Here is a 15,235-nt window from a genome sequence, read left to right on the forward strand (position 1 = left end):
CATTACTGACATTCAGTTCAACTACGATGAAGGTTTCGCTGATATAATATTCTGTTCTAATAAAGGCAAGTATTCTAAATAGCTTCGTATGTAAATTACCCCGAACCATGTGATATTATACATGCTGAAATATGTTTCTTTCAAATGTTTTCATATATGTGCATGAATATGAACGAATAAGTATAAGAAAGATAAAGGAACAATTTTTTAGAGAACATTATATAAACATCACATGGTTTGAAATGGGAAATTTATATAAAAAGTTAACTAATAGGTATATAGACGACTAGTTTCATAACTCAGTTTTTTCAGATAGAGAAAATGAAGCCTTTTTACCAGAAACTATTAATGCTTTCTGAGAAAATACTTCACGAAAACTATTTCCAGAAAATTTTGTACAATTTGACTGAAAGAAGGAAAATAGGGAGTTTTGTATGTGTTTATCACTGGAAGCCTTGGTGGCCTCGTTTTGGTGCATTTTCAAAACTTCAAATGCTCACATCTTGTAAAGGATTTATTACTTTAAGTAGAAACTCACACGCCTTATCTAAATCAACAAGATCAATGATTTAAAAGGGTTTTCACTCCAGTTATGAAAGTCGTGTATTGGACGACCTTTCAGAAAAGGTACGTTTGCCCTGAAGGCTAATTTGCATACAGACATGCTCATGTTTGATGCTTTTTCCCTTGCCACTACGGAACTCTGCGCTTAGAAAAAAAGTCAACTAAACGAGATTGGAAAAAGTAATTACATTAACGGCATTTTCAACGGCATTTTCATGGAATGACCTTGTTAGACATTTTCCGCACAACAACAGATTTAAATAGCTTTAATTAATTAAAGATTATATATTTATAATCATCAAATACCTATAGCACGAACTGGATGTTTTTGCTTGTGCTGTAGACCATCGATACAAGACATGGAGCTATTTTATAATATTATACTTAACAGATGCCGAAGGAGTTGTCAAGAAAGAAGGCTTACAGCTTGATGGCGCTAGCCTTATCACGACTCTGAAGCCAATCCCAAAAGAACTGCCAAAAGACCAGAAAAGATTCCATGTGATGGGTATAAGCGATAGGACTATAAGAGACGGACTCGTATCGTTCCTGGAGGTAGTGAGCGGAAAAGAAGTTGAGAGTTTACTTTTTGGTGATAATTCCAATTGTGTGGTTAGTTTTACTGAGCCAGTAGGTGAGCAAAATTCTATCATTTCCGCCGCATTTTGTCGAGTGCTCTGGATATTTGCATAATTATTGACATCGTTGTCTTGCACTGTGTGCTAACCCACAAGAGGCGAAGGAAGTGAGCTTTAGTGCGCATGAGTTAACAGACTTTGTACGAGGTACTGGCACAGGGGTTAGCACATTGTCCTTCCCCGATCCGATCTCCACTCTGACCGACACTTTGTCTTTCCCTAGGTATATTCCTTTAAATACCTCTCGCATATCAGTGCTCAAATTTTAGATCGGGAAAACATTTTTGAACCTACTCTCCGGTTCCTCCCCTTCAACCTATGAAATATCATATCCTCAATTTCATAAAAATAAAATCATAACATCAATAAGTAATTATCTTTGATTCTTAGATTTTCCTGAACTGCAGAGGATATGCAAAACAAGCTCCTTGGACGATTGCTTCTTTAACATAGAGCAAGTCAAAGTATGTGATACCATTGAAATATCAGGATTTACTGTAAATACAACCCAAGACACGATTTTGTACTACTTCAGAAATAAACGAAATGGAGGTGGAGATGTGGAACGTATCGATATGATTGACGAGGGGAGAGTGTTGCTTTCTTTTGAGGACCACAAAGGTAAAAATAATCATCGTGCTATGTTTGACTTAGGGAAAGTGTGTTCCTTAATGGAAGTGGGGAAAGTCTGGGGCTTTAGAGGGAAGGGTCTTACTATGTTCGTTGATTTGTTCTGACTAAAAGTTCTATGGTGTCAACTTTCAGTTGCTGATGCCATATTGAAGCAAGATCATATGATAGATAGTGTCCATCTAGAAATCAAGCGTTACTACCCTTTCCTTGGTGAAACATCGTTCAAGCACCCTAGAGGCGAAAAGAGGGAAAGAATTGTTCAAGTCGATCCACAAACCATGCCGTTTATCAAGGAATTGTTCCATACAGAATTTGACCAACTTCTGCAGGAAACTCAAGTGAAGTACACATCGCAGGAAGGTTCAGGGGAGATTTTTCTTGTTTGGGCTGAACCTAAAATGGATAAGAAGACATGGGAGAGGTCCTGTGAAGCTGTTGTAGCCTACATCAATCAGTTTGTGACAGACAAGATAACCATTTCTCAAGAAATTTGGGAACAGATGAGTGAGGACATAACAGAAAAATGCGCTGCTTTGAAAACTCAAATCCAGATTTTCCATGTATTTGACTTCAGTAAAAAGCAAGATTCGATTATGTTTAGAGGAAAGAAAACCCATGTATGTGCACTATCGAAGCAGCTACATAGCTCAATTTCTCAGGTAGAGAAACAAATTATGTTGGAAAAAAGCAAGAAAATCGAACTTTCCAACGCACAGATGGAGTTGATGAGTTTGTGTGGATTTGTTGAAGATTTAAAATCAAAATACAAGGACCTTGAAATAATGATAAATTCTGGGGACAATGCAATCCAAATGAGAGGACAAGAAGACGTAGTGAATGAAGGTAACTTAGCAGTCTGGCAAACTTTAGCAGCAATGAAGGAAAGTGAATTGAGACTTGATGAATCAATGGTTGACATTCTTGCTTCAAAGAGTGGGATGGCATTTCTTTCTACCATGCTAAAGAACAATGAGATTTACGCAGTTGTTAGTCGAGATAGCAACTTAACCGAAGGGGATCTTGTAGTGACGGCAGTGGATCGGAATAACCTGAAGAAGGCGGTGAACCTCATTCTAAAAGATGCAACAACAAAGGAAAGCATTCCTTTGAATACCGTTCAAAAAGAACTAATGGACTCTGAGAAATGGAGAGAATTGAAGGACTCCATTCAAAAGTCGATGCTTTTAAAAATTACGGAAGAACCAACAGAGAGCAAATTATTGTTGGTTGGTATTAAACAAGAGATCGACAGCGCTAAGGAACAAATTGAAGACTTTTTCAAAAATAATGCTATAACAAAAAACGTTTTAGCTGAAGCAGAAATTTCCATCGATAATATTGAACAATACTTAGTTGGGGATTCCTTAAGAGAAGAAGAGGAGGGGAATAGTGGAAAGCGGATATCGATGTTGTATCATTGTACCGAAGAAGATGTGGATAAAACTTCTGACATAGATGTAGTATTGCTGGGTAGAAATGAAGACCGTGCTAAAGTTGTAGGCAAGACAGAAGCTATGAACAAATCAGGTGCTGATGATGAATGGAAGCATGGTGACAGTGTTGAGGATAACCCCAGTTCTACTAAAAAAGAAAAATGCTACGAACCAGAAGAAACAGAAACAAAAACAGAAACTGACAGTGACAGTGACAGTGTTGAGGATAACCCCAGTTCTACTAAAGAGGAAGAATGCTACGAAGCAGCTACTATACCTCGTGTTTCTTTAGACCCCAAGGTAAATTGCGTGTCGATGATATTATTTGTATAGGAAATCGCACGATCTCGTGTACAATGGTATAGGTACGAGTGATGCTTTGAAAGTTTTCAAAATTGAGCGAGCCTTTAGGCGAGTTCAATAAGAAAACTTTCAAAACATCACGAGTATCTAAAAATTCGAATTGTACGAGAAGAGTGTACGACTTTTTTTTACAAAACAGTCAGCAAAATTGAGCAACTTAATTGGAACTCGATACAGTACAATTTGGGAATTAATTGTACTCATCTTGTCCAATCTGTATCAAGTAATTTTGTTGAGTGTATTATAAAATGATATTAACTGACCCCATGTGTTTGTTTGTTAGTGATTGTTTGGTCGTTTAGCTTTACTCTTTAAAATTTTTAATTTTTAATTCTAACTATCACAGATCCATTCAAAGTAACGTTAGACCACTTTACAGTAACACTGTCCATTTACTTTCAATCTGTTTGTCACCTAGAAAAGCTAGTTTTTAACATCATCGGTTTGTACAGGAAATCGCACGATCTCTAGTACAATTTGGAAATTAATAGACACGAGTAATGTTTCGAAAGTTCTTGTAATTGCACGAGCCTTTAGTCCTTTAGTTCTTACGGCTTTAAAATTTTATTTATATGTTTTTTAAGTACAAAATGATAGAAAATAATTGTTTTGCCATGGTTTGGCCGTGTTGCCATAGCGACTTAATTCGGTACTCCTACGGAGTACATTTAACGCTATAATGGTACTCCTCTCGACCAATCAGAATCGAGTAATTTTGTTGAGTGTACTATAATAAATGTAAATGGGTTTATCTTTTGCAAATGACGTTGAAATACAACAAAAGACTACATTTTCTATTTGGATGCCTCTAAAAAAAATTTCTAGTTCCAAGTACGTTGCCTTGCAATATTTATAGTACAATTGGTTCATCCATAGTATAGGTTAGTAGAGAGGAACGTCCTCCTCATCTAACTATAACCAATCTATATTATATCTATGCACCTTTCGTTTTCAGAATTTCCAAGAAAATGATTTCCAATTCGCCGATAAGAAGATGGCAGAAATAACGGAAAAGGTTTTTGTAGTAAATGATGACAGAACTACCCCTATATATGTGAAAGAAAAGGGCATCCCAAACATGCCGATGCCCGACACTTATGTACAAGCTGCCATGCTACCTCTGAGTAAAACATTAGACAATGGAGTAGTGGTGTCTGTCCATCAAGGTGATATTACTAAAGTACACGTTGATGTCATTGTTAATTCAACCAATGAGCGACTTGATCATGGAGGGGGTGTTGCAGGGGCCATAGTAAAGCAAGGTGGTCGACAAATCCAACAGGAATCAGATGTATTGGTTAGGAGATATGGACGTTTTCCAGTAGGTCGGGTTGCACATACTGGACCAGGGAATCTTCCTTACAAGCGTATCTTCCATGCCGTTGGTCCAGAATGGACAGTTCATGGCGAAAAAGGAAGTCGACAGTTAATCTTTGAAGCATGCATGAACTGTTTTAACTTAGCAAGCAAAAACAGAACAGCGTAAGTATTGTTTAGGACGAAAGTTCCGTACTCTTTGCACCTGTTGGCATACTTCAGCTACTTTGCATCTTGCATTAATTTTGTCCACGTGCATGTCGATAATGTTATGATGTATAGACATCAATAAAAAACTTAGTTTACAGTGTTATTGTAGGTTAGTATCATTGCTTAATAAGTAATTATAAACGATTAACATTAGTTTTCGACGGTTTTTCTGACGTTAAATTTTCACTAATAACCTCTATATCAAAGCACCATGGTCTAAGAAACATTCGAAATTATATTATTGAATACGAAACTGATGGTATAATGCGCAAAAACAATATCTTGACAACTATTGATTACTCACGATATTCATTGAAATCCGTTCTAGTTCCATTGCCCTTCCTGGAATAAGTTCTGGTATATACGGCGTACCAAAACAAATTTGCGCAGAGATGATGTTTGCTGCCGCAGAGAGCTTCGCAGCTGAAGCATCAAGTGACAACCAACTGAAGGACATCCGGTTTGTAAACATAGATACCCTAATTTACGAAGCATTTCGAAGGGAGTTTCACAATCGTTACAGCTTGATGACGAAGGAAGACGCAGACCTTGGAAGTAATCTTAAAGACGAAGACGCGCTCTATCTTTCTCCTCAAGCAGAAAAAGAAAGAGAATACAAAAAGAACACCAACCAGCAGAGGTTTGGCTCGACAGGAAGGACAGATCAAGTGGATAACATTGAAGAATTACAGCGCAAAAAGGGGTTATCTGCAACTACAGATGCTGCGGCTCGAAGGATGGAGCAAGGAAATAAGAACGAAACAGCGATTGTTGGAAAAATACCGCGAATAGGTGAAATTGAGGGGGGGATCGGGAAAATTTTGGTAGGAAAAAGGGAAAGATGCATTGTAATGGCGGAATTACAAAACTGTCATATCAAGTAATGAATGACTGCCTCAGTGATAGTTCTTACAAATCAACATGGACTGAAAAAATAAAATCCATTCTAGATAGATTAGGCCTTGGATACTTAAGGCAGCATGATTGCCATGAAAAGACAGAAGATCGGTGGATATACCTAACAAAACTCATTAAACAAAGAATCGAAAAGATCAGGAATCTCAAATTTGGCTTGGCGACTTATATAACGACGAAGGACGAAAAGATTCACAAAAAAATAAATTGAGAACGTATAGAAGGTTTAAAACAGTCTATAAGCAAGAAGAATACCTGAGAGAAGTTAGCAACATCAAACATTGAATAAGTCTTACAAAACTTAGAATCAGCAATCACTGTCTCCAAATTGAAGTAGGAAGATACACTCGACCATACACTAAACCTGAAGAAAGGCTATGTTCTGTATGTAAGCTTGGTGTAGAAGATGAAGCACACTTCCTTCTAACATGTTCAAATTATATTGTAGAAAGAAAAAAATCTTCTGAATAAGATAAAGGAGGCAGTAGACTTTAAAGTACAATACAATTTTATCATTAACCCCAACAAACCAATCCAAAAAATAGTAGCTAAATATATACATGACTGTTTTAAAAAGAGGGTTAATCTACTAAAGCAATAAATTCTTTGACAAATTTTACTGAAAAAATCTGGGAAATGGTATTATTAATAGATCGATGGGCGTCGATCACTGAAGTCAATATATATTAATATAACTAATTAATTGAACTATTCAATATTTTTATTGGCAGCAGTCCAATTTAAATATGTTTATACGGAGCCAATAAAATACATTTTCTTGTCTTGTCTCTTGAGCAAATTATTATCAGAAAAATGGTGGCGATGCACAACTTTTGGAAGAAGATACAAGCCTTGCTTATGAGAGATCGTATTTTTTGCATGACTTTAAGGAGGGTGGGTGTTAAGAATTATTCTGGACATTTCAAATTTTCACCTGCCTCTCCCCCCCCCCCCCCCCACCCCTGCCATACATTATGAACGCAGCCTAAGAGAGCCTGAAGAAAAAGAATGAATATATCTAGAACAGGAGTAAAAAAGAGAAACTAAAAAGAAATACGAAAAGAGATGGGGATGGAGATTGAGAAGGGAGGCATATATAATAGTCAATAAAATATGTGCAATAAATATATTATGGTTTTGAAAGGCATACCATGGAATATCCCACAATTTCCATAATATTTCCTATTATTATATAGATAGAATTCCTGACATTGTGTGAAAAGCGCTTGCAGATCGAGTTATTCAAGACGAAGTTGTAGCGGTTTCAATGCGGCTAGGTGTGCCAGACCAAAACTACCCAGAGCTTCCTTAAATACCCGGCAATTTTTGATTTTCGATGTTTTCGATCTCATCTAAAACGAATTCTTACCGAATCACATTAAAGGGATCTGTCTGTCTTCGTAAAGAAAAAAAACCCACACCACACAGACAAGCACAAAACAAAACCTGGTTACACACTTCAAAACACGTTGCCGGTCGGAGATCTGAAATTAGAGACAGAAATCTAGAGTAACACGTATGTAATATATTATTCGCAAGCAAATAACGTAGTCCTTTAGGATTTCATATGAAGCATGACCTTTGAACGTTTGAAATGTGATTTTTCATATTTTAGCTAGAAAACATAAAAGTTCAAAAACATTTTTCAGTCTAAGATCGTTGAGATCAGATGTCGGAACGACAACGTTCTTCCAAATAGGTATATTTCTTCAAGCGTCTTATATCATGCATCAAGAGTTCTGTGGTATTTTTACAATCACATCCCACTCTTCGACCCCAGCAGTAGCGCTTGATGCACATATAGATGTTGGGCTCCCTGTGTGCAGTGTAGCCCTGGGCCTGAGTCCATCTCCACCAGTCACAAGATGGCGGATCCAGAAGAAGAAGTCAAACAACCAGTTCTTCCTTTGGACTCCAAAGACATTGATCCCATCGCAGAAATTCTCCTCAAGCACCAGTTATATCTAACTGCACTAGAACTACACACGGAGCTGGTAGAATGTGGCATCGAGATCCCAAAGTTACGAGATTTTTTCTCCAATCCTGGGAACTTTGAAAGACAGTTTCCGCTTCGAGCTCCATCTCCTGGCTCAATGCGTGAGTAGAATTGCTCATTTGCAGTACTTTAGCACCTTTTATACCTTAGATTCTCGACTAGCAGAGATATTCCTTGTATTACATACGAAAGCTAAACTGCAAGTTGTAAAGGTGACCTGCGTCGTTTTTATAACATTGGTCGTAGAAGGCTTACTGTGTACAGTTTTTTTCAATATATGTTATCTTTATTCCATCTCTAAACGTGTATTTTTAATCCATTCTGAATTATATTTTCGTTAGCAAAATATTACTTTCGTTATCAACAATTTCCTGAGTTTTTTTTCAATATCGATGAAAACCCCCAGATATTGCGCACTTTATACTCAAAATAGGCCTAAATTTAGGTCTATTTTTCTATTTTGATCGAACTGTCGACATAACAAATTAGTAGTACTAAGTAATTTTAATTGGTTTGCGATTTGATTTTGTTATTTTAATTTAGCTCTATTGTATTTTCAGCACGCACTTCCAGCATCAACACTATTGATTCTTTGGACGATTTCGCCCGGTTTTCTTATGATAGTGGACACGACAATACAGATGAACGTATCGCAGGTTGTACAATTTGTTCATATTGAGGGTACACATATTCACACAACTAAGCTTATATTTATTCCGTTCTCGAAAAACATGTTTATTAAATTATTAAAAAATAATTATGTGTTTTCAAAAAGAACAGGTAATGATTTTGTCTGTATAATTTACAGAAACCAATATATAAATATAAATTAATGATGGTAATTGAACTGAGTGGAGTGCAATTTGATCTGAAATCAAACGCGCGATTCGTAATTGCAAGTTTCATTTTAGAACAAAATTGCACGACACGAAGTTCAATTACCACTTTATTACATCCATTTTGAAATCACAAGCAAATCCTGCAATCTGATTGGTTCCCTGCAGCAGTGATTTCAGCATAAATTGCATGATTTTGAGCTCTAAATTGCATGATTTTGCACATCAACTGATATGAACCAATCACAAGAGAGACATGTCATTTTCTAGCCAATTATATCAAGGAATCCATCTGAGTGTTGAGCTCACCGCTTCTTGCGAAAAAACAAGAGCCACGGCTTTCTGAAGAACGATTTTACCGTTAAAAGCCTTAAAAAAGACTTAAAAAGCCGTAAAAAGGACTTAAAAAGACCAACTGATCACTTAAAATCGTCAAAAGCATCTTTGTAAAGTAACTGCTTAAGTAAGTTGAAGATATTACAGCGAAAAGCAGTGGGAGAAAATGCAATCGGCATCTTTTGAATGTGACTTCTTGGCGATTGATCGTGGAAAGTGGTTTCCTTTTCAATCTTTAAAGCATAACAACACATCGAAAATACAGTCATTAAAAGAAGTTTTTCTTAAGAAGAAGATTTTTGCTGAGCTACGTGACTTCTTAAGGACAACCGAAGGACTAAAAATCCTTTGATTTTTGCTGTTTTGTCGGCACAAGTGTGATCTAAACATGTTGAACAGAAATCGTAAAAATACAAGCAGTGAGAATTGGCTGTAATATGGACAACAGCAAGTTCATTACGACCCTTTTGGGCAGGATTGTCTTGTTATTTAATGTAAGTAAACAATTCTTAATACACGTAATGCCTTTTGGTCTGATATAAATTCATTTTAGTTTTGGATTGAAAGTGTTGGTTTTCAAAATGAGAATCATTGCTCGATCAGTATAAACAAGTTCTTTTGGCAGCATGTTTGAATCGACTGCTTTTAGATTGTAAGTCATGTCGGTTTAACTGTAAAAAACGTCTTTTTCAAAAAAGATTTCAAAATGGATATAATAAAGTGGTAATTGAACTTCGTGTCGTGCAATTTTGGTCTGAAATCAAACTTGCAATTACAAATCGCACGACCGCGACGCGGTCGTGCGATTTTGTAATCGCGCGTTTGATTTCAGACCAAATTGCACTCCACTCAGTTCAATTACCATTATTAATCGCACTCCTTTGAGCAAATCAGATTGCAGGATTTAGTAGTGATTACAAAAAGGATATGATTAATATAATAATACATATCAATGGTATACAATTTTTTTAAGAACTCTCAAAAAGTAAAAATGATTTTCCCACAACTTTTCCTCTCAATATTCTGATGTCTTATTAAATTTCAAAAGTTGTATTTGTTTTTAGTAGTATAGGGGATGGGGGTTCCAAAACAGTGACCATCCGAGGTTTACCCGCGTTTGTAGAACCTCGGTTTACACCGGAAATACCCGCATCCCATGTCTATGTAGTTAAATATGTTAGTCTATATATGGAGTGTGAAGAATGTAAGAGAACTTTTAAGAAAGAAGCAGACTTGAAGAAGCATTTGAAGATGAAGAAGAAATGTATGAGTAGTTATGATTGTGGGTGTGGTAAGAAGTTCGATACAAAGGTTAAATTATATTGGCATTGCCAGGACTGTGAGTATGACTACGATGATCTGAAAAGGGTCTGGAATTAGGTATAAGATATTTCCTATTATATATGGAATCCCAAACCAATTTCGAAACGGTGTCAATATCCGGTAACGGTGAGATTGACGTTAGACAGTTTTGGTGTCAGTCAGAAAGGAAGGTTAAGAGGACGCTTCGAAAAGGTATAGGAGAATTAGGAGCCCTGAAAGCGAGTAAAATGGTAGAAGTAAGTCTATCAAAAGACGAAGTAACGACAACAGCAATGCTGCGATCGAAGTCACTGGTCATATTAGAGTCCACGAACCTGGATAGATCACTTAGCGAAGCCTTAGAAGCAATCATGGAGACGCTTGCCAACTACACGAGAGAAGGATCTGGTTGGATAGTAGAAGAGGTAGAAGGTATGGAGGTTAGCATGGCAAGGTACGTGCCAATACGAGGAGGAAGTTACGTACCACTACCAACGTGGGTAGAAAGGAAGAAAGCTATAGTCAATGTAAAAAATGATGATAACAGATGCTTTATGTGGGCAATACGATCCGCACTGTATCCAGTAGATGATAACCCCTGTAGGACAAGCAAGTACCCAACAGACGATTTGGAGTGGGACGGCGTGGAGTTCCCAATGCAGTTGATAGATATTCCAATATTTGAGGAGGAAAATGACCTAGCGATTAACGTTTACGGAATCAGAGACCAAACGATAGTAGCACTAGTGTTATCAAAGAGTAAAGAAGAACGAATATACCTCTTCTACTACGGTGGGCACTACTCATGGGTCAAACATGTTAGCAGGCTGTTTTACAGACACACCAAGCACAAAGGCAAGAAGTACTTCTGCGATTGCTGCTTATTATCGTTTACCTCCTTAAAGTCCTTAAAGGACCACGACGAGATTTGCCGCGGCGTAGAGGAAGTAGCGCAACGGATCCAGATGCCCACGCAAAAGGAGTTAGAGTACGCAGACCATAAGAAGCAAACCCGAGTGCCGTACGTAATTTACGCAGACTTTGAAGTAATCATTACCAAAGAAGACCAAAGGAATGGTGCCACGAAAAGGCTGGGATTGCACGAGATCTGCTCGTACGGGTACATCGTAGTACGTTCAGATGGGCAAACAGATGGACCAGTTATTTAGAGAGGCGAGAATGCAGCCAACGAATTCCTAGAAGCGCTGAGGGAAGAGGAAGAGAAAATAAGGCGACATCTGAGAAAACCAAAGAAGATAGCATTTACCAAAGAAAGCCAGGAAGCATACGCGAAGGCAAAAATATGTCATGTATGCAAGCAGCGCCTCCTACAATACGGCAGACAAGTCAAGAAAGCTTGGGATGAGGAGGGTAAATATTTAGGAGAAGCGCACTTCAAGTGCGGGACGTACTACAAGAAAGGTGAGAAAGCAGGTAAGCCATCAACGCACTGCATTCATTGCCACAAAAGATTCGTAGAAGACTTCTACATGGATTAGGTGCTGGATTACAACCAAGCGACGGGTGAATACGTAGGAGCCGCGCACTGGAGATGCAGAACGCATATGGACCCCGACATGGAGATTCCCATGTTCTTTCACAACCTGCGTGGGTACGACTCCCATTTACTACTACAATGGACAGACGGAGCCGACGTAAAGTGTATACCCAATAACAAATAGCGCTACATGTCCGTAACTGTAGGCAAGTTGAAGTGCCTAGACTCGCAGCAATTCATGGCGGACTCCTTAGCAAACCTCGTGCAAAACACGGAGTTCCCCATTTCCAGCCATTACAGCGCAGAAAGGAAAGGAGTGTACCCATATGAGTACATGGATTCCTGGGAGCGCTTTGAAGAGCCCCTACCGCCTAAAGAGAGATTCTACAGCACTTTAACAGAATCTGGAATAAAGGATGAAGAGTACCAGCACGATTGCCAAACGATGGGGGACTGCCACGACATCTACTTAAGGTCTGACGTCGTCCTACTAGCGGACGTCTTTCAAAGCTTCAGAAAGATGGCTATGGAATATTACGGGTTGGACCCCGCGAACTTCTACACCGCGCCAGGACTTAGTTGGAGCGCACTGCTAAAGAAAACGAATGCGCAACTGGATCTTCTAACGGAATACGATATGTACTGGTTTATGGAAGACGGTTTCCGCGGCGGCGTTTGCGGGCCCAGCAGACGTTACGCGCGGGCAAACAACCCCCTAGTAGAGTACGACCCAGAGAGGCCAACCACATACATCTTTTACTTAGACGCAAACAACCTCTACGGTTGGGCAATGTCGCAGTACTTACCTGTACGCGACTTCGAATGGGATGACGTGCAGCCGATAGACATTTACATGCAGGTAGACAAGGAATCCGACAAAGGTTATGTCTTAGAAGTGGATTTGGAGTACCCAGAGCACCTGCACGACGCGCACGATGAGTTCCCGTTAGCACCGGAGGCAATAGAGATACCATTTAAGCAGCTGAGCCCGCTGCAGAGGGAAATGTGTCCCGGATACAAACCATACAGGAAACTAGCTATGAACCTGATGGACAGGAAGAAGTACGTGGTGCATTACCGCAACCTGCAGTTCTACGTGCGCCACGGAATGCGGGTGACGCATATACACCGAGTCTTGAAGTTCACGCAGGAACCGTGGATGCGCTCCTACATAGACTTTAACATACAGCGTACAGCGGCTAAGAATGACTTCGAAAAGAATATATTTAAGCTAATGAACAACTCGGTATTTGGTAAGACGATGGAACACATTCGCAAGCGCGTAAGCATAAAAATAGCCAGCACCAGAGAGGAAGCAGAAGCCTACGTGTCACAGCCCGGATTCGTTAGATACGTAGAAATGCTGAACTTCTACGTGACTCACATGAAGAAAGCGAACCTATTCTTGAACAAGCCCGTATACACGGGGTTCGCCGTGTTAGACCTATCGAAGTTGCTCATGTACGAGTTTTACTACGACAAGCTAAAACCAAAGTACGGAGACCGCTGCCGCCTCCTGTACACGGACACCGACTCTTTGATCCTAGAAGTGAAGACGGAAGACGTTTACCAGGACTGCGTAGAGAACATAGACGAGTACGACACCAGCGGTTACCCAAAGGAGCACTTCTTTTACTCCGCGAAAAACAAGAAGGTAATAGGAAAGATGAAGGACGAGATGTCAGGCAAGCCCATCGTGGAGTACGTGGGCCTGAAACCAAAGATGTACAGCGTGCTGAAGGTAGAGGGCGCAGAGAAGAAGGCGAAAAGTAAAAAAATACGTGGTTAAGAAGGACATTACCCACAAGTCCTACCTAAACGTATTACGTACGCGCAAGAAACAGCGGCATAAGATGAACAGCCTGCGCAGCTACGGGCATCAAATACACAACGTTACGCAGGAGAAGGTGTCCCTGTCTGCATTTGATGGTAAGAGGTGGATGTGTGTTGATGGTATCCATACGATAGCATTCGGACATCACGCGATAAGCAGTTCTTCTTTGACGAACCCACGCGTGGGACCATCATGAAGATAATACAAGATGGGTTGACCCTTCTTAGCTATTGCGCTTCGGATCTGGTAAGTTTCCAAAGACCAATTAGGATCCGTAGCTCTTTTGGATCCTCCTTCTAATTCGCCTGGCTCGTAGAGATATCGAACCGCGACATCGCCTATTCTCTTTTCCTGGGGGAAGACCGCCCTCGAACTTCTGACGTAGAACTTGTGTTCCACGTGTTTATTTTTTATGGCTTCCTTGGGTTTCATTCCCGTAGCCCTGGCCTCCTCGCTGTTCAAAGCCACGATGACCTGGGGGAGTCTCTGAGTCCATTCCCTGTTGCGTTTGAAGGGATCTTCCAGCTCTTTCCAATACTTGTACCCAAAGAGACGCTCGGCCAGGGTCTTATTGAATCTTTCGACGATGCTCTGACCCCTGTGGTACTCTGCTTCGGCTCTCCTAATCTTAGTGTTGTGGTCTTTCAGGGTCTTAGTAACCACGCCCATGAACTCCGTCCCCGCATCCACTTGCAGCAGCTTAGGCCATTTCAAGACGCGCTTATAAATCCTACCTAGGGCTTCTGCGACTTCCCCAGAATCCTTGCTGGTTATGGGTTCGGCGTCTTTGTATCTGCTTGCGATATCAACTACGGTCAAAGCGTATCTATAGGTCTTTCTTCTCACCTTGTCGTGCGGCAAGAAAAGCAAATCCGCCTGACGAACTTCATTGGGGACATTTGCGGTGAAGCTGGGCCTGGGAATGTACTTGGCCACGGGAAGATAAACCTGCCAGAGGGTTTGTTTTTTTAGCCAGTTCTTGGCCGTTTCTTCTGATACCCTTGCCGCGGCTGCAAGTTTCTTGATAGCTGACGCTCCTCTCCAATAGCCTTCAGGCCCATAGTAAATTCTCTTGAGTTTGCCTTCTACGCGGGGCATTATTTGAATTCCAGGACGAGATTGATTTTTCGCCCGTTGAAGTCTACCGTCTCTCCGTCCACTTTGATAGTGATGTTTATGCTTTCTACCAATTCGCGGGACAAATCATAGTTTAAATAAATGGGGGCGTATTCTACCAGATCAAATGGATGACCTTTGGGTGGAAACTTGGACATAAGAGAAGACTTTTTTCCATTGCTGTAGCTATGAACCAAATCGCAATAGACTTCATAAGAGGATGCGACTTTCCAATTCACAGGTA

The 15,235-nt window shown here is 39.8% G+C and overlaps 2 protein-coding genes across 2 annotated transcripts; both read left to right on the forward strand.

Annotated features, from left to right (window-relative positions):
• Positions 1 to 492: 492 nt before the first annotated feature.
• LOC116299450 (protein mono-ADP-ribosyltransferase PARP14-like) lies at positions 493 to 6,858 on the forward strand. The gene is made up of 6 exons (XM_089034049.1): positions 493 to 505; positions 956 to 1,198; positions 1,593 to 1,823; positions 1,968 to 3,568; positions 4,587 to 5,113; positions 5,487 to 6,858. Exons 1-6 carry the CDS (start codon positions 493 to 495, stop codon positions 6,040 to 6,042), a joined length of 3,171 nt encoding a protein of 1,056 aa, XP_088890175.1. The 3' UTR covers positions 6,043 to 6,858.
• Positions 6,859 to 7,920: 1,062 nt separating this feature from the next.
• On the forward strand, positions 7,921 to 8,748 carry LOC148909225 (RAB11-binding protein RELCH homolog). The gene is made up of 2 exons (XM_089034050.1): positions 7,921 to 8,170; positions 8,630 to 8,748. The coding sequence occupies exons 1-2, from the start codon at positions 7,939 to 7,941 to the stop codon at positions 8,746 to 8,748; spliced, it is 351 nt and encodes a 116-aa protein (XP_088890176.1). The 5' UTR covers positions 7,921 to 7,938.
• The last annotated feature ends 6,487 nt before the right edge of the window (positions 8,749 to 15,235 follow it).

Source organism: Actinia tenebrosa, unplaced genomic scaffold, assembly GCF_029948245.1.
Source record: "Actinia tenebrosa isolate PJP-AT-01 unplaced genomic scaffold, QUT_ActTen_1.0 PGA_scaffold2__45_contigs__length_23673736, whole genome shotgun sequence".
Taxonomy (NCBI): Eukaryota; Metazoa; Cnidaria; class Anthozoa; order Actiniaria; family Actiniidae; genus Actinia; species Actinia tenebrosa.

Coding starts and splice junctions, on each gene's coding strand:
- LOC116299450 (XM_089034049.1), top strand. Junction 3,569..4,586: donor GTGTTTCTTTAGACCCCAAG/GTAAATTGCGTG, acceptor TTTCGTTTTCAG/AATTTCCAAGAAAATGATTT. Junction 5,114..5,486: donor GCAAGCAAAAACAGAACAGC/GTAAGTATTGTT, acceptor AATCCGTTCTAG/TTCCATTGCCCTTCCTGGAA.
- LOC148909225 (XM_089034050.1), top strand. CDS start 7,939: ATGGCGGATCCAGAAGAAGAAGTCAAACAACCAGTTCTTCCTTTGGAC. Junction 8,171..8,629: donor TCCATCTCCTGGCTCAATGC/GTGAGTAGAATT, acceptor TTGTATTTTCAG/CACGCACTTCCAGCATCAAC.